This window comes from Scleropages formosus, chromosome 14, assembly GCF_900964775.1.
Source record: "Scleropages formosus chromosome 14, fSclFor1.1, whole genome shotgun sequence".
Classification (NCBI taxonomy): Eukaryota; Metazoa; Chordata; class Actinopteri; order Osteoglossiformes; family Osteoglossidae; genus Scleropages; species Scleropages formosus.
Genome location: NC_041819.1, coordinates 2,263,824 through 2,284,966, shown reverse-complemented (window position 1 = coordinate 2,284,966; position 21,143 = coordinate 2,263,824). Strand labels below are relative to the sequence as shown.

At 47.1% G+C, this 21,143-nt stretch overlaps 2 protein-coding genes across 17 annotated transcripts in view; both read left to right on the top strand.

Moving 5' to 3' along the window:
• Positions 1-6,928, top strand: part of LOC108918329 (FERM, ARHGEF and pleckstrin domain-containing protein 1-like) — a 74,949-nt gene extending 68,021 nt beyond the window's left edge. For both annotated transcript variants that reach the window (XM_018725469.2, XM_018725461.2), the window contains exons 21-27: positions 1,330-1,419; positions 2,390-2,472; positions 2,922-3,034; positions 3,518-3,681; positions 5,049-5,156; positions 6,360-6,511; positions 6,629-6,928. In XM_018725469.2, coding sequence (XP_018580985.2) covers positions 1,330-1,419; positions 2,390-2,472; positions 2,922-3,034; positions 3,518-3,681; positions 5,049-5,156; positions 6,360-6,511; positions 6,629-6,710 — 792 coding nt within the window. In that variant the 3' untranslated portion in view covers positions 6,711-6,928. The remainder of the gene's footprint in view (positions 1-1,329; positions 1,420-2,389; positions 2,473-2,921; positions 3,035-3,517; positions 3,682-5,048; positions 5,157-6,359; positions 6,512-6,628) is intronic.
• A 2,636-nt stretch (positions 6,929-9,564) lies between these two features.
• The window catches only part of LOC108942731 (dedicator of cytokinesis protein 9-like), an 86,188-nt gene continuing 74,609 nt past the window's right edge, over positions 9,565-21,143 (top strand). For 13 of the 15 annotated variants that reach the window (XM_018766231.2, XM_029257813.1, XM_018724916.2 and 10 more), the window contains exon 1: positions 9,565-10,027. In XM_018766231.2, the coding sequence (XP_018621747.1) occupies positions 9,860-10,027 (168 nt within the window). In that variant the 5' untranslated portion in view covers positions 9,565-9,859. The remainder of the gene's footprint in view (positions 10,028-21,143) is intronic. The other 2 variants (XM_018724878.2, XM_018724888.2) reach the window with 1 other exon arrangement.

The following is a 21,143-nucleotide window of genomic DNA, read 5'->3' as shown; positions in this document are numbered from 1 at the left end:
AAATACAGACACCCTTCAGTTTATTTAGGGGGTAAGTTCTGTAAACGTCTAGCTATTAAAAAAAAAAAAACACTCAGACTTTCTATTTCGGTAATTTTATTTACCTCTAGCTACATTAATTGATTAATGACCAGTGAAACAAGTTCAGCGTTCATGATCGTAGCGTGGAATGTGGGGGGGCAGCTGGTAGTGTAGTGGTTAGAGCTGCTGCCCTATGGACCCAATAGCTGCAGGTTCGATTCCCACCTCGAGCTGTAGCACTCTTGAGCAGGGTACTTATCCTAAATTGCTCCAGTAAAATTATTGGAGAAAAGCATCAGCTAAATAAAAGCATGTAATGTAACAATCTGTAAACACAATTTACACTGCCCTCTGTTGGTTTGGAGGGAAAACACAGATCAGGTTTGTTTTCGAAAACACGTTAAGTGAAAATAAGCCAATTTACACACACTTTCTGAACCGCTTGTCCCATACGGGGTCGCAGGGAGCCAGAGCCTAACCTGGCAACACAGGGCGTAAGGCTGGAGGGGGAAGGGACACACCCAGGACGGGATGCCACTCTGTTGCAAGGCACCCCAAGCAGGACTCGAACCCCAGACCCACCGGAGAGCAGGACCCAGTCCAACCCACTGCGCCACTGCGCCCCCCCCCAAGCCAATTTAAAAGAAGAATAAAAACACACGATTGTCCATGAGGGACCGGTGTATTTCAGCTGTGTTTCACATGAGCAGTCCAGTCCATTGGACTCATGCCTACACCTTATTCCAGGGACTAATTTGCGTTATTACATTTCAGCCACCATGCTTCAGAAGAGTCTCAAGTATTGTGGGCTTGGTGGACCTCAAACCGGTTATTCTGCCTGTGCAAAAATGAAAAGTCTATTTAAGACAGATCGGTTGACTTCATGCACAAGCGTACTCATCGCACAACACTGCAATTCTCCCAAATCACAGGAAGTACTTTTACATTTACTCATTTATCTGATGCTTTTCTCCAAAGCAACTTTCAATGTTAAGCTGCCTACAACTATTTATCCATTTATACAGCTGGATATTTTTTACAGGAGCAATTTAGGGTAAGTACCTTGTTCAAGGGTACTAAAGCCAAAGGTGGCAATCGAACCAGCGACCTTTAGATCCAAAGACAGTAGCTTGAACCACTTACGCTACCAGTTGACCCGCAATTTAGGGTAAATGCCTTGTTCAAGGGTACTGCACCTGGGATCTGAACGTGCGATCTCTGGTCCAAAGGCAGCAAGCTCCTCTATGAGATGTGCGTGTGGCGCGTTGGAAAGCCGCCCTGGTTATTTGTCGTTCTGACCTCCTGCAGTTCAATGACGTCCTGCTGTACACGAGTCGCGGGATGACGGCCTCCAACCAGTTCAAAGTGCACGGGCAGCTGCCCTTATACGGCATGACAGTGAGTAGTCCTCCGCCCTTCTGGGGACAGGCACCCAGGGCCTTGGTGGATGTACGGTACGCGGTTGCAAAGTACAGAACCGGGCCCTGCTCTTGTGCCTCTCGAGAAGGTTTTCCTCACACGGTTAACGTGTCACTGTTCGAGCTGCATTGTCAGGGTGTCCGTGAAGCAGCCAAATGATGTAATGAGAGAGCTCTTCCGAATGGCCAAGCTGCAGGTCTTGCCCCTCTCTCCTTCGCTCGGCCGCTAATAGCACCATTAGACCAACAAGGCAGGCATTGTTCCCGAGCGCCACGGCTAAGCGGGGCCTCGTCTCCAATTAGTCTCATGGATTTTGCAGGAGATCATGAAAAGCTCTGCATCTCGTGGGAATAAACAGCTCAGAGGCCCGTGACGTCAGCGTGGCGATGCGTTTGCATCCGGGGCTTTCTTTGGAATCAAAGCTGAGCTGGAGCCGCTGCTGTCGCGCATTTCAGCTCCTCTCCCTTCTACCTGAGGGAGGATCTGAGCTCTTTTGTCTTTGTTTTCTTTCTCTTTATTCATCTTCACTGACACCCCTCTTCAAAGCCACTTAGAACGATAGGTTGTTACACTAAGCTCCTAACAATTATTTGCCTATTTATACAGCTGAGTGATTTTTAAGGGTATTTACCATGTTCAAGGGTCCGAAGCAGGAGGTGGGATTTGAACCTGTCTCCTTTGAGTAAAAGGGGCAGCTCTAAGTGCTGTTCTATCTGCTTCCCCAGGTAGCATGGTGGTTAGTGCTATGAAAGGTGATTTAAAGTTTTACCCTTTTTTCATTACTGGAGCAAAGTACCATGGACTTAAGTAACAATGTTCAGGTTACAAGGACATGTCCTTAACTATTGTCCCACCTTTTTTAATGGGTCCAGTGTGTCTCCTCCTCAGTGTATCTTGTCCCTCTCTCTCTCTCGCTGTCTTGCCCCAAACCCTCAACCCCGTCCCCCAGATCAGGGAGAGCGAAGATGAGTGGGGTGTCCCAAATTCCTTCACTCTGTTCGGACAGCGCCAGTCCGTGGTTGTGGCAGCGAGGTAAGGAGGGGGGGGGGGACACAATGACGGCAGCATGAGAAAACAGTGTAATGACAGCAACAATAACAGTGTGCTGTGTGGTATTGAGTGTTTTCATTACACGCACTGGATATAACACCACAAATAATGCAGAATTAGAGTTACAACACATATCCATGCAGTAGATAACAATAGAGTAAGGAAGCTGGCAATAGTGGAGAGGAAAACAAAAAGCTCCCATTCACAGCTAAAGGGAGAAAAATAAACTTTGTCGTCCCCCCACCCTCTGGACGTTTGCAGTGGTGATAGGCGACCTGTGTGGATACGTGCAAGAAGTACAACTGTCAAGACTGAGCTACAGGAAGCGACAGGCTAAGCTCTAGTTAACACTGCTGTGCGACTCGTCCATGTGCTGCTGGACACTTGGTGGACCCTGCGGTAACGCTTGTGTTCTTCTCCTCTTCTTCCAGCTCCGCATCGGAGATGGACAAGTGGATAGAGGACATCAAGATGGCCATCGACCTGTCCGAGAAGTGCAACGGCCCCTCTTCAAACCCACTGGCCTGCAGCCTCGGCGAGAGCAGTGAGTCGCCGCACCCGCGCACCTTCTCTTCTTTTGTTCCATCGAACCCGTGGTGCTGCGAGGAGATGCTGCTGCCGCTGTTAATTTTATTTTCATTTCTGTGTCATCTGTCTGGAATGGAGCCACAAATAAGAGGTGCTTTGTAACGCTTCCAAGGAGCCTCCGGCGGGGTTTGACGAGACCGCATTAACCGCTTCTATTACCTGGACGTAAGCAAATGAGCAGGAATTCCCCCGCAAGCGAGTTCTTCATACGAGAACGTTTTGACGTCTTGCCCACAGTTTAGTTAATTCTGTGGAACAGGACGGCCCGAGGTTCGAACAGCTTGCTGGGAATATGTGGTTTGTAAGGTGCTGTCATATCCGGTGTCTCGAGTCGCCGAAAACACGGAGCACTGCGGTGAACCTCATCGATAACATCCACAGGCAAACCACTGAATGTCTCTCTTTCTCCATTAATGGCTCTTTTCGCTGAACTTCCCAGAATCCCTCGAGGACTCCGCCCTGGAGCAGGAGTCGGAGGACGACCTGAGCGCCTCGCGCACCTCCCTGGAGAGACAGGTGCCTCACCGCGGTAACACCACAGTGCACGTGTGCTGGCACAGGAACACCAGTGTGTCCATGGTGGACTTCAGCCTGGCTGTGGAGGTACCTCCCCAAACACTCATCTTCATCGTTCTCCCTCCCATGGTCCCGAGTGTCTCGCTGCTTCGGCCTGGGTCTGTGTGCTCAAACAGTGCCCTCTCCTGTCCATGTGTCCTCACTGGTCCAGCCTGGGCGCTGGGCCCGAGCACACATCAGAGCCACAGAATCAACGAGCGAGCCTTTGAAACACAGTGCAAAAGCATACAGAAATATGTGTCGATGACAAAAATATCCAGAAATACCCTAGTTATTAATTTAAAATGGTTCAAGTAACAAGGGGATGTGGTGGCACAGTGGGTTGGAGTGGGTCCTACTCTCCGGTGGGTCTGGGGTTCGAGTCCTGCTTGGGGTGCCTTGTGATGGACTGGCATCCTGTCCTGGGTGTGTCCCCTTCCCCTCCAGCCTTACGCCCTGTGTTGCCGGGTTAGGCTTGACTTATTACATTTCATGGGTCGCGAAGAGCACATCACCCTTTAAAACACCAGTTCTGCTGAGTGTCTCATGCAGGACCCCTCTCCTCAGGATGTTTCCGTAGCAACCGGTCCTGGATACCACTACTGGAACCTCCGATTTTAACCCGCCTCCATGCGTCTGAGCTGATCACCCCGCCTATGCTTGTCCCTCTCAGGAACGTAGCCAAGGCAGTGCCTCAGTGGCTCCCCCTTCTGACCCAGTTGGGCCCCACACTAGGGTTGCAACCTCCAGCAACAGAAGAGGTTGGGGGAGGGGAATGGGGGCAGACAGCATGGTGGGAGAGGAACTTTTTTCCAAATTAAATCTGATCAAATGTTATCCTAAGGTCGGACCTACTCCAGTACAGACTCAACAGCCTTGATATTTTACCCACAGAAAGAGATCTGGCAAAAAAAAAAAAAAAAAAAAAAAACTTTGACTTTGTAAAAGAGAAAGGTGGAAACATTTCTGTAACATTTTATGTCAGAATAAAAGCTAAAAAATACATCTGTTGTTTTGCTTTTAATACATCATAATAGTGAATATTTACGATAGATAATCTCAAATAATCTGAAGTCTATTGACAGACAGGCTGATATCAGTCACTGAGCCCTGTTGCCATGGAGACCACCAGTTTGTAGTCTTTTGTGACCGAAACGCTGTCCTCAGTAAACCCAGCAACAATAAACATGACCTAGAGCATCATAATGGGGAAAATGATTTTTGTGCACAGATAAAATACAAAAAGATTGATAGGTGTCCCAAATATTCGAATACCCTTTTCAAGTGCTGTTACTGCTGCTTCGCTTCTCCCATTTCTCAGCCTCTCGCTGCCTCTCTCTCAAAGAAAGAAAAGTTCGCTGTTGACCGACACCTAGATAAGTCTTTGATTCGGACGTTTTGCCTTCCGTCCACAGAATCAGCTGTCGGGCAATCTGCTGAGGAAGTTCAAAAACAGCAACGGCTGGCAGAAGCTGTGGGTAGTCTTCACCAACTTCAGTCTGTTCTTCTACAAGACGCACCAGGTGGGTGGTGGCTGGACAGCCAGGTGTGGATTCGAACCCTCTCGAACCTAGGGGGGCTGCTCTGCGAGAGATGTGAAAATGAGCCCCCGTGAAGAGTTCATAACCTCCTTGATGTAGCCTCACAATGTTCTACTGTGGAGGGTCTTGTACAGCCCTCATAATCTCTTGTTGACCTCTTCCGTCCAGGGTTGGGCTCCTCACCAACTTGTAGTTAGTGGTATCACCATGGGAACGTTCAAAGGTCAATTTGTCTCTCAGACGTGGATTATATTAAATAATAAGGACTAGAACAGTGTGTTGGTTTTCTGGTCTAGATGTATGTCATCTGGCATACAGCAGTATGCCAGATGACAAAAATTCCAGATATTTTGAAATGACAGTGTGTATTATGAACTGTATGTGGAAATAGATTGCTAGGCTTAGTAATTTAATAAAATCCATAAAACCTTCATTTGTTTTCAGCCCTAAGTGCTAATCATTATTTCAATGTTTCAAGAAGAAAAGTGGAAAAAATTCAAAGCAGAGTTACTACCTGAAAGAACCATTGACCAATGAAGCCTTTCCAGCTCCTTTCTTGCAGACTTCCCAGCATCCACCTTAGGTCTGAAAGATTCAAGATTCAAGAGTTTGTCATCATATGTACAGTAAACAGTCTGTTACATCATCCAATGAAATTCTTACTTTCTGAATCCTCCCAGCAGCCTTTGACATAAATTATAAGGACATAAAGAACATAAAGAAAAACCTTCTGTTCCATGGAAGTGTTGACTTTTTTTTTGTCCATCAGTCACTTTCACTGTCACGGTTCAGCAAGGCGAACATCGCTACCTGATACTGCCCACTGGATGGGTATTCAGTCAAAAGGCAAAAAGGTCCTCCATAAAAAAGACAAAAAATATCTACAGCCAGATAACATGGAAGGCCAGATAATCAAAGGCTGGGTCAACGGGACTCTACTGTATATTTGATTGTGCAGTGATTTACTAGAGTATTTCTGCGGCACGAACTCACACATGTGTCCAGTTTCTTCTTACAGTAAGATGTAAAAAGTACTCCAGTAAAAGTTCTCCAGATATTTATTATATGGAGCACTGAGCTCTCAGCGATGCCACAGACCTCAGTCCGTAGGAGTGGCTCAGTGGAGGTGTGTGAAAGTTCATGGTATTGTTTATAAGCGTTTCACACCGCAGCCCTCCTCCTCAGGACAACTCCCCGCTGGCCAGCCTGCCCCTGCTGGGCTACTCCGTCACCATCCCCTCCGAGTCGGAGAACATCCACAAGGACTACGTCTTCAAGCTGCACTTCAAATCTCACGTGTACTACTTCCGCTCCGAGAGCGAATACAGCTTTGAGAGGTAGAGCGGCTTCTTTCTCAAAGCCAACAGTGGGATCGTATTATTTAGCGGATGCTTTTGCCCAAGGTGATACAGAGCGCTGAGTCTCACTGTCTGTCTGTCGGTCTGTACTCGCAGGTGGATGGAGGTCATCCGTAGCGCCACCACCTCTGCCTGCCGCACCCGCATCCTGAGCCGAAAGGAATCTCACCCTTATTGATCCCAGAAGCCTGGGGAGGGATGATGACCTCGCACCCGGGCAGAGCACTGTGCCCTGACCACAGCCCCTGCCACCTGCAAAAAGTGTCACCTTCATCCCTGTCCCTGGAAGGTGTTTATCTTTTTATTTTTTTAAGAGGAAAACAAAACAATGGAAGCAACAGAGACACTCATTCATCAGTCAGTGTCCTGCACAGCGTCAGTTTTTTTTTTCCCTTTTCTTTTCCACGCTTTAAAGGTCACGTGCACCGACTGCCCCCGTGTCAGAGGCTGCCCTCCCGTGCGTTCTCCTCGGCTCTAAGCCCCTTTTTGTAGGACGTCATTTTATACGATTTTTTAAATAACCTGTGAACCGCTTTCTCACGTTTCCATTTGTCACGTCATGGGTTGTTGTTTTTAAGATGCAAACACACCAGTAATGGACCAATAATGGTTTTGATCTTTTTTTTTTTCTTGTTTTGTCACACTAAAGGCTTCTGGTGTAGAAAAGAATATTATGGCTTCTCCGAAAACGCTTTGTTTACTTCGAGAGACAAAGGCTGCTTTTAAACGCAACAGCTTGAGTGCCAAACTGATTTTTACAAGTGACAGGCTTTATAATGTGATTTTAATATGTTGGTCAGATGCAGGTTTCTAAACAAAAGAAAAAAAAAAAGAGATTGATGATTAATTGATGTCCACAAAGATCTGTGATTTGTCTTTAAGAGACAGTTTTATGTAGCTACAGTGTAAAGTGTCCCCCGCTAATGCAAAACTTCGTGGATCGACATCCTCCCTTTTGAGATGAAGTGTCAGCATATATTTTAGAGGAATGAAAGGTTTTTTTCAGTTGCATTTTGGGACTGATCTTGTCAGTGTAGTTGCCACTCCTGGCAACAACAGGAAAATTAATTTAACGAACGAATCTGCTGTGAGATTCTGTTACTCTATAGAGTTTGGACATTTCTAGAAGCTCCACTTTAAAAAAAAAAGAATATTATGAACAATAAGGAAACTTCCAGCTGTGCCAATACCACTGCCATTTCAGAGACCAAAACTGTCATACGGGAAGGAGAACCGTGTAGAGAACCTTGCGTAAAGAGTGAGTAGGTGGGTGTGGAGGAGCTAGGGAGGTTTGTCCTTGCGTAGAAACGATGCTACGTTGTAACGGAAGAGCAAGTGCTTTGTTTCCCTCAGACGGCTGAGAGCTCTATGGAAATAAAAGCAATAAAACCTCACTTGATACCCTGCGCTGCTGTGGAAAAGTCATTCTTTAAAAGTTGAAACTGTACAGATAACTTCACAGAGAAATGTTAGACATTTTGCAACGAAAAGGTCTCCGAAAGGAAAATATTGCCGATAAGTTATTCTCATCACTTTAACAAATTAAATCACTCTGTATCTCTTCATAGAACTGATTTTGGAAATGTCACATCAGATCAGCCACTTAGAAGAAGCGGCACAGTGTCAGTTAAAGAAAAGATTTAATGTCACTGGGGTGTGATCCTGATTCTCACTGAGTGATTCTCATTATAATGTAGAGGCATTTACATTCACTGCATGTCTGTTGCATGACATGTGCATCACATACACACAGTCTGAAATGACTTGTCCCAAGTGGTGGGGAGGGGTCACACCCAGGACGGGACGCCAGTCCATCGCAAGGCACCCCAAGCCAGACTCGAACCCCAGACCCACCAGAGAGAAGGAGCCAGCCAAACCCACTGTGCCACCACGCCCCCACATGAATCACGTGTTTTATTAAAACATATGGCTATTTTTAGCAACAGTATAAACCTGACACTCAGTGGCAAAGGATATGTTTTAAATTGTTTTTATAAGGGGGGCGTGGTGGGGCAGCGGGTTTGGCCACGGTCCTTCATTGCTCTGCTCTACAAATTCCTATGGAGTTCAGTACAGTGTATCCAGCACTGTAAGTCCCTTTGGATAAAGGTGTTGACTAAATAGTAGTTAACAGTGTCCATCACTTTAGAGGAAAGGGTCTCCCAGATGAAGAAATGTAAATGTACTAAAAACTGCAAATGTGCAACTGGTCTCTGGTTCCTCTCTCAGCACCTTGGTACCATGGCAATTAGGGACTTGTTTACTGTTAGGGAGGCATGGTAACTAGGTGCAGGAGTCTGTCCTCCCTCCTCAGATAAAATTATTTCGTTTTTTTTTTTTTTTTTTTTAGATTCCGAGAGTCGCTGCTGTGGATTTCTTTACAATTTCCCAGTTTTGTCCCCAGGTTGTTAATGCTAGAAAAGTGAAAAAAAAAGAGTTTCTTTTAAAGTTGTCGCAGTATATTAGTACAGTACGTTAATAGAAAATGACAACTTTTTCGGGGATCTGAACCAATAACGTTCAGGTTAAAACGTCATACACTCCTGCTGAGTCACGGCACTGTTGCTGCTGGTAGAAACATGAACCTTTACGCTCTTCTTTCAGTTTCACTTTTTATTTTAATCATTTCCCGCTCGTGCCAGCAGATGGCCACATAATAAAAAAAGTAGCGCGTCAGCTTTCATTTCTTACGTAACTGTCTGTTGCAAAACCACACTTCGTATGTGCAAATGGTACCATTTAACAACTATTTAAAAAAAGAAAGTACTCTCCATGACTTTTAATTTATAAGCCTATGCAAACTGAAGATTATTTTGCTATGAAATCAGTTCTCCGCCTTTCGCCTCCGGCCAAATTGTGTCTTTATATTACTGCGAGTGTCACTATTAACTGGTCTTTTCTTCGATACGCGATAACACGTGGATACAAGGGAGTAGAAGGTGTTTCCAGCTCGGCTTTCCCCAGAAATCCCAGCGATGCCATGAGGGACATTATCATTCAGGGGGTCAGTGGTGCGGGTGCGAAAGGGGGAGGAGCGTCTCTGGCTATTGGAACCCTAACCATGGTCCATGGTCACCACGGCCTCGGCGCAGAGGAGGTGTGTCGGTCGGACGGGTGTGTGTTTGTGTGTGTGCTGTGATCGCCGCGGAGTGAGTGTGCGAGGCGCACTCGATACTTAGACTAAGACCAGTGAGTGGACTGGAGAAGACCACGGGCTGGATGATGGCTGATGACTGACGGATGACTGGGAGCGATCGATGACGGATCTGCCCGAAGAAGTATGAGCACAGATCGCCGCCCGCGGTCGCGGTCGCGAACCAGCCCCGGATGAGCGGCTCTGACTGCGGGGAGCGGGGACCATCACTAGTCACTATGTCTCACAGCGGGAACCAGCAGCCCGAGACCAGGAGGTTCACGCGCGCTCTCTGCAAACCGGGCACGGCGGCCGAGCTGCGCCAGAGCGTCTCCGAGGTGGTGCGCGCCTCCGTGGTCCCGGTGAGTGCTCCGGTTCGGTCCCGGGCTCAGACCTGGGGCAGGAGGTGGGGTCGAGATCGGGGTCGAGATCGGGGTCGCGATCCAGCCTCCAGCAGAAGGTCCGCGTGGAGCTCGATGTCGTAGGTTCTCTGTTCGTCTCGGATCTGCGGTGCGTTCGCGCGTGAAACAGTAAAACAGAGTTCACTGCTGGCTGTAAATAAGAGTCCTTTGCTGCATGTCTGTGTTGGACCTGACCTCATATCCCTCCGCAAACATTCATTCATTCATTCATTATATACATGGGTTTACTGTCATTTGGCTCCCTGCCATCTGTTTCAATTTTGCTGTCGGGAATTTCATCAGTTCATGTTTCTCTGAAAAACACTCCCTTCCTTCTCCCTCTGCAGTCATTATTTTATGGCTCATCCTGTTCGGTGATTTTGACTTTTGAACCTGTTGTCCAAAAAGTGTAGTTTTATCATTCCTGTGTCCTGTAGTGATGGGGGAGGGTGGGAAACAGGGTACCACATTCTTTACATAGTGAGATAATGTGAGAACAGGAGCCACTGCTACGGTGATACACCTTCCTCATTCCTACCTGAGCGCGGTCAGAATCAAGGGGTCGTTTACAGTGTAATTGGAGGTGCGGGTCCTGTCCGGCTGTTAGGGGTTCGGCACCAGTCCCTGCACCTGAAAGGCCAAATGAGGCCACGTGACTTTTTAATGGCCTCCAGCTTAAAAATGAATTAGTGTGGGAAATCAACTCGCCTCCATTCGTTTAAAATGAGTTACACATAGAGGATGTCTGTACTGTAGCGCACTTTGCCGAAAAACACCTATTAGTGGTCTTATAGGAAGTGGCGTTCGAAACTTGGACGGCTTTTTATCTAACTTTCAACAGCTCGTTAATTGCTTTTCTCTGGACAGTTTCGTCATTTTTACCGAGGTGGCAAATCGTTTCGTGGGTAAAATACTCAATGATTTACTTTTTCCCAGTCAGCGCAAGAGATTGCGTGCGTCCCCAGTGTGGTCATCTTGTGTGTACATGTGGCCCGAATCAGTCCTGTAAGCCACTAACCTTTTCTTCTGCTATTGTTCCGAACTCAGCTTCCATAGCAGCTCTTTCATACCTATAAACTTATAAGTGCTGTCATGACCATTCTAAAGTGAATATCAAATGGTATGATTTTTTTTTTTTTTGGTTTGCGGAAGGCTGATGCTGTGTGTGTCGTGGAGCGTTCGGGGCTGATCATTAAGCCTTCCTAGAACAGTGTAGGAAACCGAAAGGGAGACCATAGCAGCGTCTTCTGCAGCGGACTTCCCCAACACACTGCTCTCTGCCCCGTCATTAGTCATCATTCTTTATATTGGGCGTAAATGGACCGGGAAGGTGAGCTAAAATTAGGGGTGGTTTGATAACATTCATTAACGTGAGCGGTGCACTTAGAGAGATAAGAGACACGCTGGGGGTTTTGGGCGGAAGGGTGTGAAAACACGGTTGGGTTATCAAAGCAGCAGACGGTTCCTCGGTAAGTGTGGCTTTTATCCCATGTTGCATGAACTTTTGTTCAAGAACATCAGCTGTAATGTTTACTGTAGAAGCAATGTGTTAATGCGTTGACACACCTTCACAAAATCCAGGTGCACTCATGTCCACACGCCACTCATGCTTATGTGCTTTTAAAAGATGTAATGGAGGAGATTGTAAGCTCAGGGGTGGGTGATGCCGTGGGACTAGATGGAGAATGTAATGGGGGGTCCACAGTAATGTGCGTGTGTGTGTCCTGCATGTAGCAAGGTGAAGCCCTGGAAAAATGTGTTTCAGGCTCTTACAGCCCACATTGACTGAACGACCAGGCCTAGATGTCCTAGGTTACCTTTCTCAGAGGACGTTCTTTTATGACTGCTTTGTATCACATTGCTTTGGAGAAACATGTTTGCTGAAAGATTAAGTTAAGTATCTTGAATAGTGCACCTCAAATTGGGGTGGATTAGAATCGGAGGGGGCATCAAAATAGTTGGGGCAGCAGTAGGAGTTGCTGTTAGAGCTTAGAGCTTTGGACTTGAAGGAGCCAGGTTTGAATCCCACCTCCTGCTGCTGCTGTAGTGCCCTTGAGCAAGATACTTACCCTGAACTGCCCCAGTAAAAATTACCCAGCCGTATAAATGGGTAAATCATTGTAAATCACATTGCAGAGAAGCATCAGCTGAATGAATGAATGAATGAACGTAAATGCTTCAAAGTTCACCCGTTACCGGGCCTTGCAATGGCTCAACGAAACCGTGGTCCCGTCCGTGTCAACCCCCAAGGACATTTCCTGTGGCAAAGAATCATTCCTCTGTTCCTGACACACATGGGTTATTATGTCATAGTGACATGGGTCATGCGGGGTGTAATTGGGGCGGAATTATGTCTGTGTCCTCTGCAAGACCTGGTCCATCCTCTCTGTTACAGCACATCCAACGTTGAGAGAAACGCAGAGACCCTTCCGATGGGTCTTCTGGTTTATGTGGAGGGAGCGAGGGCTCTGGTCTCTCAGTGCTGAATGTTAGAACGCCGGAGTGTTTGAGAGCACGTTGGCAACTTAATTCAGTTGAATTTTTTGCAAACACCTCTGGCAGTTGTATGGTGTTTGGAGTCACATAAATGAGAAGTTGTGGAGCCCTGCAATAAGAGGTCTTGTGCAAGACACCCTCAACTAGGCATGAGGTCATGGAGAGGATGCATGAATGGATGGAAAACAGGCTCAATGCATGGATGGATGTGTTTTTAAAGTCTCGCTGGGAGACGTGTAGCTTTGTGCTCAGAGCTGATCTAGGCCAGTTGTGTAACTGCGATCAATAGCCCATGCTGCATTTCAAACTGGCCGATTACCCAGAGGGCTGTTCACCCAGGTCTGGCCGCTCCTCTGTTTGTGCCCGCAGCAGGAGCAGATTGGGAGCGTTGCCAGGGCTCAGAGAGGTCGTTCTTGGCTTCGTCGCTGTTTCTTCAGACAAGCTCTGCTTCGTGTGTTCGAGGGAACTGTTGCTCCCTTCCTGCTTGTGTACAGAAGACGTTTGTTATGCTGCGTCGTTATCGGACAGGCAGCGATTCCGTGTGTTTGTTTCATTCAGCAGTCCTTTCTGCAGTCCTCAGTGGAAAGTACTCCATTTGTGGATATTATCTAATTTTACACTGAAAATTATGCATTGGGGGGGGCACGGTGGAGCAGTGGGTTGGACCGGGTCCTGCTCTCCGGTGGGTCTGGGGTTCGAGACCCGCTTGGGGAGCCTTGCGACGGATTGGTGTCCCATCCTGGGTGTGTCCCCTCCCCCTCCAGCCCTTTGCCCTGTGTTGCCAGGTTAGGCTCCGGCTCCCCGCGACCCCGTATGGGACAAGTGGTTTCAGATGGTGTGTGTGTGTGTGTGTGTGTGTGTGTGTGAGAATTATGCATTGAGCAGCCACTTTTCTCTAAGGTAACATACAATTCACTAAAATTTAAAACTCATAACAGTAAAATTACATGAGTAGCAGTACATAGAGCTGACAAACAATATAATGTAAATTTATGGAGTGGATAAGAGATCTGGAGAGAAGTGAGCTTGAAAGATGTTGAAAACCTTGAATGTTGAGTGGGATTCAGCAGTTGTGAAGGATGGAGGGAGATCATTCCACTACCTTTAGGCTTTTGACTACGTCCCTCTTGTACATGGGACCACCAGGTGGACAGAGGTGAGGTAGTGCAGCAGTCTGGTTGGAGCATGGTGAGTGTTCAGGTCTTTTAGGTATTGGGGATTTTTTAAAAATTATTTTTAATTTTAAATTCAAAGTGACTTACAGTTTTTGCTTTGTACACGAAGCTACTTTCAATTATTTATCCATTTATACATCTGGGTAATTTTTACTGTATCTATTCAGGCTAAGTGTCTTGATCAGCTGTGCTGTGGTAGGAGTCAGATTCAAACCCAGGTTCTTTGCAAGAAAGCAGCTGTAACCGCTGCGCTTCCTGCATCTTAAACCAGAAATTTCACGTCACAATTTGTCCCTCTTCATACATTACTGCCTCTATCAATGCCTGTGTTATTCCCAAGAAGCTTTTCATTGCATGGCAGCTGACTATTATAGGACAACCGTACTGTACAGTGTAGTATAAATAGTGTGAGCAATGAAGTACTAATTAGACCAGTTGTCCTGGGGGACGAGGTTGGAATAAAAAGTCAGTTTTGATTGACACTCTAACGTTATTGCCGTTTTTAGCCCAAAGGTAGGCAATTGCAGTCCTCCAGGACCACAGACCATGTGGTTTTCATTGGAGCTTCACTCAACCTGATTGGAGTAATCCTGTGCAAAATATGTCACTCCACCAGGTGTCTGGTGTAAATCAGGTGTAAATCAGTCCCTAGTTGAAGAGTAACGCTAAAATATTATGTGCAGCTTCTGAGGAATGAAATGACCCACCTTTGGTCCAGCTGCTGTTCTGCGTTCATGTGATTGTTCTCAGAACAGCAAAAAGAAAAAAAAAAAAAAAACTGACCGTGTGCATGGTTTAAGTTTAAAATCCTTCAGTTGTGGTAGAAATATGGAAGTGATTTTTGGGGGGCGGGCAGTAAGCTGCAGGCATCAAGGCCAACATCTTTCGGAAACCTCCTTCCCAATGAATATGGTTCTCCTTGGGCTTCTCCACTGCTTACTCCAAGTCCTTCTGTCCGGCATCACGCAGGAAGGTTCTATGCATTATTAATAATGGGGCAGCTGGTAGCACAGTGGTTAAAGGTGTTGCCTTTGGATCTGATGATTGCAGATGCTGTACTTTTGAGCAAGATACTTACCATGAACTGCTCCAGTACAAATTACCCAGCTGCGTAAATGGGTCAGTAGTTGTAAGTAGTTTAACCTTGTAAGTTGCTTGGGAGAAAAGCATCAGCTAAATTAATAAATGTAATCATCATTATTAATGGTAATACTCATTATCCTAAGTCAACAGCATCCAGAATGGAATCAGTTCAGTGTCAAACCGGCTACTGGCTTCCCGGTTGATCTGTTAATCGTGGAAGGAGAACTTTACTCTCCTTTCACCAGGTTCTGTCCCTCGAAAGAGAGTCCAAAGGTCTGAACTAAATAAGTTTCACTGCTTTGGTCCTCACAACCCATCTAACTGCTCACTTATTTTTTTCAGCTGGTCCAAACTAAGGTCAGATGTCCTCCTTGGAAGGACATGTTGTTGCTTTAAGGATCAAGTGACCATGAAAGCATGACCAAGAAGAGCTGGTCATCAGATATATGATATGGTTATAAAGGGGAGATTCAGGCTCCCTGTGACTTCATCATTTTCATGGTTAGGGGTCACTAGCTGGTGTCATTTGTCTCTCGAGGTATCTGGCTCTTCTCTCATGGAGTTCTGGTTTTGCCCATCTGTAAAGCCACTGGTTGAACTGTTGGCTGACGCTTTGATGCTGCAAGAAGAAATCGGAGTCCTCTCACGTGCTCAGGTTTCCTGGACCTGGAGAACACACCGTGAGTACTTTGGTAGTGTGTCGCTATGGCTAGTCACGTACAGCCAAACTGTGGGTAACGGCGGCATGGTGGCATTGCGGGTAGCGCTAGGCGCTGGTGCCTCACAGTTCCTGGGCTGTGGATTTGGACGTGGGATCAAATCTGGCTGTCTGTGCACAGTTTACATGTTCTCTGTGGGTTTCCTCCAAATGCTCTGGTTTCCTCCCACGGTCAAAAGTCATGTTTTAGGTGGATTGGTAATTTACTCTGTTTTCATGGATGGATAAACGTAAGTAATTTGGTGTAGTGTGGTATATCTAGCACTGTAACAAATGTGCCACCTAAGTATAACTGTTTTTCATGAATGGTGGTGTGGTGGCGCAGCAGGTTTGCCTGGGTCCTGCTCTCTGGTGGGACTTTGGTTTGAGTCCTGCTCGGGGTGCCTTGCAATGGACTGGCGTCCCCTCTGGGTGTGTCCCCTCCCCCTCAAGCCTTGCACCCTATGTTGCCAGGTTAGGCTCCGGTTCGCCGGACCCCGCTCAAGACCAGCAGTTTCAGATTGTGTGTGTGTGTGTGTGTGTGTGTGTGTGTGTGTGTGTGTGTGTGTGTGTGTGTGTGTGTGTTTTTCGTGAATACAGCCCCTCCCGAACTCGGTCCACCTTATATGAAGTTCTGTTAAAATTCCTATTTATTTCTTTTTGTAATACTTTATATCTTTTTTTACATGAATCAGTTTAACATTGTGGAGTTGGAATGTTCTAAAAATTGTACTGACCTTTTTATGCATGTATCCAGTCCCAACTGAATGTCTGAACACTCAGTCTGGGCTAAGCTCTTTCTCAAGTGCCATCATGACTGTGGATTCTACGTTCTGCGACAGCGGTAATCGACATGCGGCGGCAGCGCGGCTGCAAGATTAGCCTGCTGTCAGCTCTGTGCATGGACTAAGCAGCTTGGCCAAACGCCCCCCACCCCTTTGGAATTGGTATCATGATTTTCTCTTCCTCTTCAGTTTATCCCGAATAACTGATAGCAGTAGAGATTTGTACTGAACACAGCTAGTTGTCACAAAAAATTTATTTATTTTTTTTTCCTTTCACTCAACCAGCTAAGGTGAATTACCTTTTTAAAGGTACAGCAGCAGTGATTCTCTGGGGACATTGTCCTGGAACCTTTAAATCCCAATTTCAGATCCTCGAGCACTATTCTACCTGCACGTACTACTACGCGCCACCGGCTACATGTCTTGGTGGAACGTGTGGTGTTTCCTGTAGAAGCCGAGAGGTTAATAGCTGACTAGTTACCGAGAGGTTCCTTCCGTGCAAGGTTATGGAAATGTGCTTGATGTTTTTGAGGAAACAACCCTTGAGAGACTGAGGGAGACACGCATGCCCTCCGTGATCTCCAGTGCAGCTGAACATGGGGAAGAGGTGAGATTGCTCCTGTCCTCCGCTGTAGGTTCTTTTCTCGTCATCAGACTAGAGCACAACGGATGCAGAGGAGAGACCGCTGACCTGTGGATCTCCAGCTGACAGATGGTACAGGCAGCTGTGCCGTGGGTTTGTCTCTTTGCCTTGTTTGTCTCTCTCTGCTTAAGGTCCTCAAGTTGACTTACTGAAAACTGCAGTAGAACAGTAGGGGTATTCTGGAAATTTTTGCTGAACCACAGACTGACATAGATGTCTCCATCATTGAATGATGAATGGGGCTGCCTTTGGAAAGGGAGCGATCAGTTGTGGTTAAAATCGAGAAGCGAAATGCACCCGAAGCCCCGGGTTCAGAAGAAATCTCTAAGCGAGGGGAAGTGTTGGAGCAAAACCGCAACGGCCACGAGCGAAGCATACTTTGCGGTTTTGCTCCAAACCAGTTTCTGCTCCAGTGGCTCACAGTGCCTGAAAACGCAGAGCACCTCCGGAGTGGTGCGTTCACCGTGCAGATGGTCAAGTGTGAGGGGCCACTTCACGGCCGCAGAATGTTCCACACCCTACAGCCTCGTTGCTTGCAGATATTTCTCGTTGTTTCCGTGCCAGACTTGGAAATAATGAATCTGAAATTCACTGTGCTTCTTGATCCCTCCTTTCTGGTTCCAGTGACCCGAGTGTCACCGCGAAAATGTTTGATTTTGTTCTTTCAAACATTTACACAAGCTCCAGCGATACTTCATTAGCTTCTTTCTATTATTTGCGTTTCATGTTTACATATATAATGTTCATTGAAAGAGGCTTGTGGCACGACTCTCAAGCACGGGTGCAGCAGTCGCTCCGCTTTCGGGCTGCAAGAGAGGATCTCCTGACGGCTTGTTTACCACCAACTAAGGTGAAGAGCCAGTCTTACTTGTAAAGCATATTTGTCTGAGGAGCTTGAGCACACAGATGGACAGGGGTGTTCTTCTAATCTGTCCACTGGCATCCTTGGTGGACACAACTGACACGCAGAGGCATGCAGTGTGGAGATATAGGTGCAGAGTGCAGCCTGGTTTGGTGGCCCATCAGTTCCCAAACGCTGCAAAGCCACGTTTACTGCGTCACAGGGACAATGACGGTGTTGGCCAGGGCGGCGAAGTTGGCGGTTCCACCCGATGCCAGTTGATTGCACGCCGATCTGGAATCGGGGAGGCAAACGCCGCTCGCCACTCAAAATCCTCCTGCGTAAATGAGCGTAGCACTTGGAACGCATGTGGGCCGCAGCAGGAGGTGCAGCTGCGTGAGGCCGCGCTCCTCCTGCCCAGGCTTGTGGGGTTGGTGTTTCTCTGCAACTCGGCGGCCAACAAGTACGAGCACACACCGACACACGTGCGGAGTGCTCTTAACCTTGATCTTTTATCACGCTTGCCATTCCCCGTGCAGAGGTTATTTAAATACAACCATCGGAGGTATGTTAGCTGTTCAGCGTTCTCGTTCGTCAGTATTGCAGTTCAGAGGCCACACAGTGACCCCCATGGAAGCCATTCAGGTTCCACCATGTGAAACTGGTCTGATCCTTTGGCATTTCTATACGATGGACCGTTTTTGGTATCTGATATTCCACGTTCGGTGCTTCCACGATTAGGCACGATGTAATGTGACACGTGTGTGAACTCCACCGTCTCTGTGCCGAATGAAGGGTTCTCGCTCTGTAACCTGATTGGTCAGAAACCACAGTGAGGAATGTCTGTGTGAATAGGTTTGACCTCCTCTTCAGTCTTTACCTAAATCTGAATATACAGGCTCAAGATCATCATCACGATAAGGAATGAGACTCTAAATGAGTTGTCGCTCGCAAGCAGGAATTGCCAGCTTTCTTTGACAGGGCACCACAGGAAATGCATATCTTGTTACTTACTTTGTCACTAGTTTTGGGTGAGGCCTGCTTGATGAGAAAAAAGTCCCTATTTGTTTGTCATTGGATTAGTACGGCCTCGCTCCACCTCATACCATCTTCCAATCCACTGAGAGGGGAAGCGGAGGTCCGAGGTCCCTCATTAGGCCTCATTATTCCCTAGTAACCTACAGCTGCCTGATAATAGATCCATTAATTGCAGGAAGTGAACTGGACAACAAGCTTTAATCCGAATATGGTCAGCTTCTGCTCATGCTCTAGCTTCAGGATACACTCCTAGTCGAACCCAAGTTCAGAACCCTGCCACCGTGAATTGTGTCTCAGGCACATGACTCCGGTTCAGGTAAACACCCATGGGATCACCTCCAGCTCCCAGTGCTCCATATTGCCGCTGCTCCACGTGGAAGTTGTCCTAGGGTTGAGATGCGTCGCATTTTCTCCATCCTTTTATTCCCGCTCCTCTTCCTCACATCAATGAAGGAAACTACAGGCAATTTCAAACAAAATGGGCGAGTGTTGTTTTTTTTCTCAGCCAGGTGCAGCTCTGAAAATAACACCCCAGGCTAGAGATGTCCTTCCTTAAACCCTTCCTCTTGACTGGACGATGACCTCGCGGACTCTGGGAACAGCCCAGGATAAAATGCGGCAATAACAGAATGGTAGCCTAGACAGGAGCTTACTTTTCACTTTAAGTTACAGTGGCTCCATTTCTGTAACCCTGTTAAGCCTCACCTTTCAGTGCCCAGGAACCCATTAGCGTCACCATAACCGACAATCTTGTAGACGTTCCCTCCAACACAAGGCCCTACCCTCTGTTCCTCCTGCTTTAGACCAGCAGCCTAACCCCTTTTCCATCTCCGAGATCAAGATTTCCATTATAAAACTTGAAGGCAACAGGAAAAGAAATTAAAAGTCTAAAAATGTGAAACGCCATGAAAAGGTGGGAATGCAAGACCGGATTTGTTACAGTGTTTGTGTAACAGATGACACTGAGGTCCTTGTTGTGGGATAGGTAGGTGCCCTGCTGTGAGATCCTGCCCCATCTGTGTTTTAGAGCACTGTTAAATGACTCTATGTGTTGTCATGAACCTCTCCACAAAGCTGTGTGTTTGTTTGAGGTTGCGCTGACCGAAGGAAGCTAATTCACCCATGGGGTGCTCCTGCAAGCCTTCTGCCCAATCCTGGAGCGGCACGTGATTCTTCTGAGGAATCTTCCCTTGATGGAGGTTTATTTTGGCGCCTGACTCTTTGTGGTTGTCGTGCGGTGAGCAGCAGCTGGTCATCCTGCTTCTTGCCAAAGGGTTTGGGATCGCTCCAGAGAGCAGGTATTTGGCAAGCGAGCCACACGGAGGAAATAGTTTGTCTGGTGCAGTAATCCCCTGTCGGACCGGACTCCCTGACATAGCCATCCGAGGCCGGTCAGAGCTGGGAGCCCTGTTCCTTGTGAATGTGTTCATCTCCAGGGAACTGGCAGCCAAGGATCTCACTTCAGAACAGTAAGTCATAGTGCACCGCTAACACACACAGCATGTCCAAAAAGTCCCCAGAGTGCAGCGTGATCCAAAGTCTCAACCGGTTCAACATGGGTTATTACTGCATGCTCCAATAGCAAGCAGGACTATATGGCTGGTATGATCTTATGGGGAATGTTGTACTTTCAGGTCTATTACCTGATAGGGAAGCTGCCTCTTCATGGGATGCTAATGCAATGATTGAGTGCTTGGGGTGTATGTCATTGAGCAAAGGTGTGGAAGTAGTAATTTATTCAGGAGTTGTGTGAAAATGAAAAATGAGGGCGGCGTTGCTTTTTGATTCCTTTCATGTTACGAAGAACGAGCTTCTCATAGAAGAGTGAAAAGTGTCTGGAGGATGAGCGTTTGTATCCCTGTACATTGCCTTGGACAAAGGCATTAACTAAGAAGGAAAAACCTGCTCCCAAAGACATATTTCAGGTGACTCTAAACTTGTCCTTTGTGTGTGTGTTACACTGTTCTGCTGTACAGATGTGTGAAACACTGTAGGGAGCTTAGCGTAGTGTTTCCAGCACTGTAAGTCACCTTGAATAAAAAGTCTGCAGTTGCACATCACGTTGGAGAATAAATATGAATTGATGTGAGTGAATTCAGTAGTTGAGGGGACCACATGTGTGAGATACAGAGAGAAATCAACTAGGAGAGACAAACCGAGAGCTGACGGCTAGATGGAGACACAGAAATGGGCGCAGAAGAAAAAGTAGATGGGAGAAGGAGGAGTGTAGAAAGTGGGAGGATAGGCCCACAGGGGTCTTCCTTTCCATGTGTGCTGTGGCACTGAGAAGGACGGATGTCTTTGTCCACTGGCCTGGTT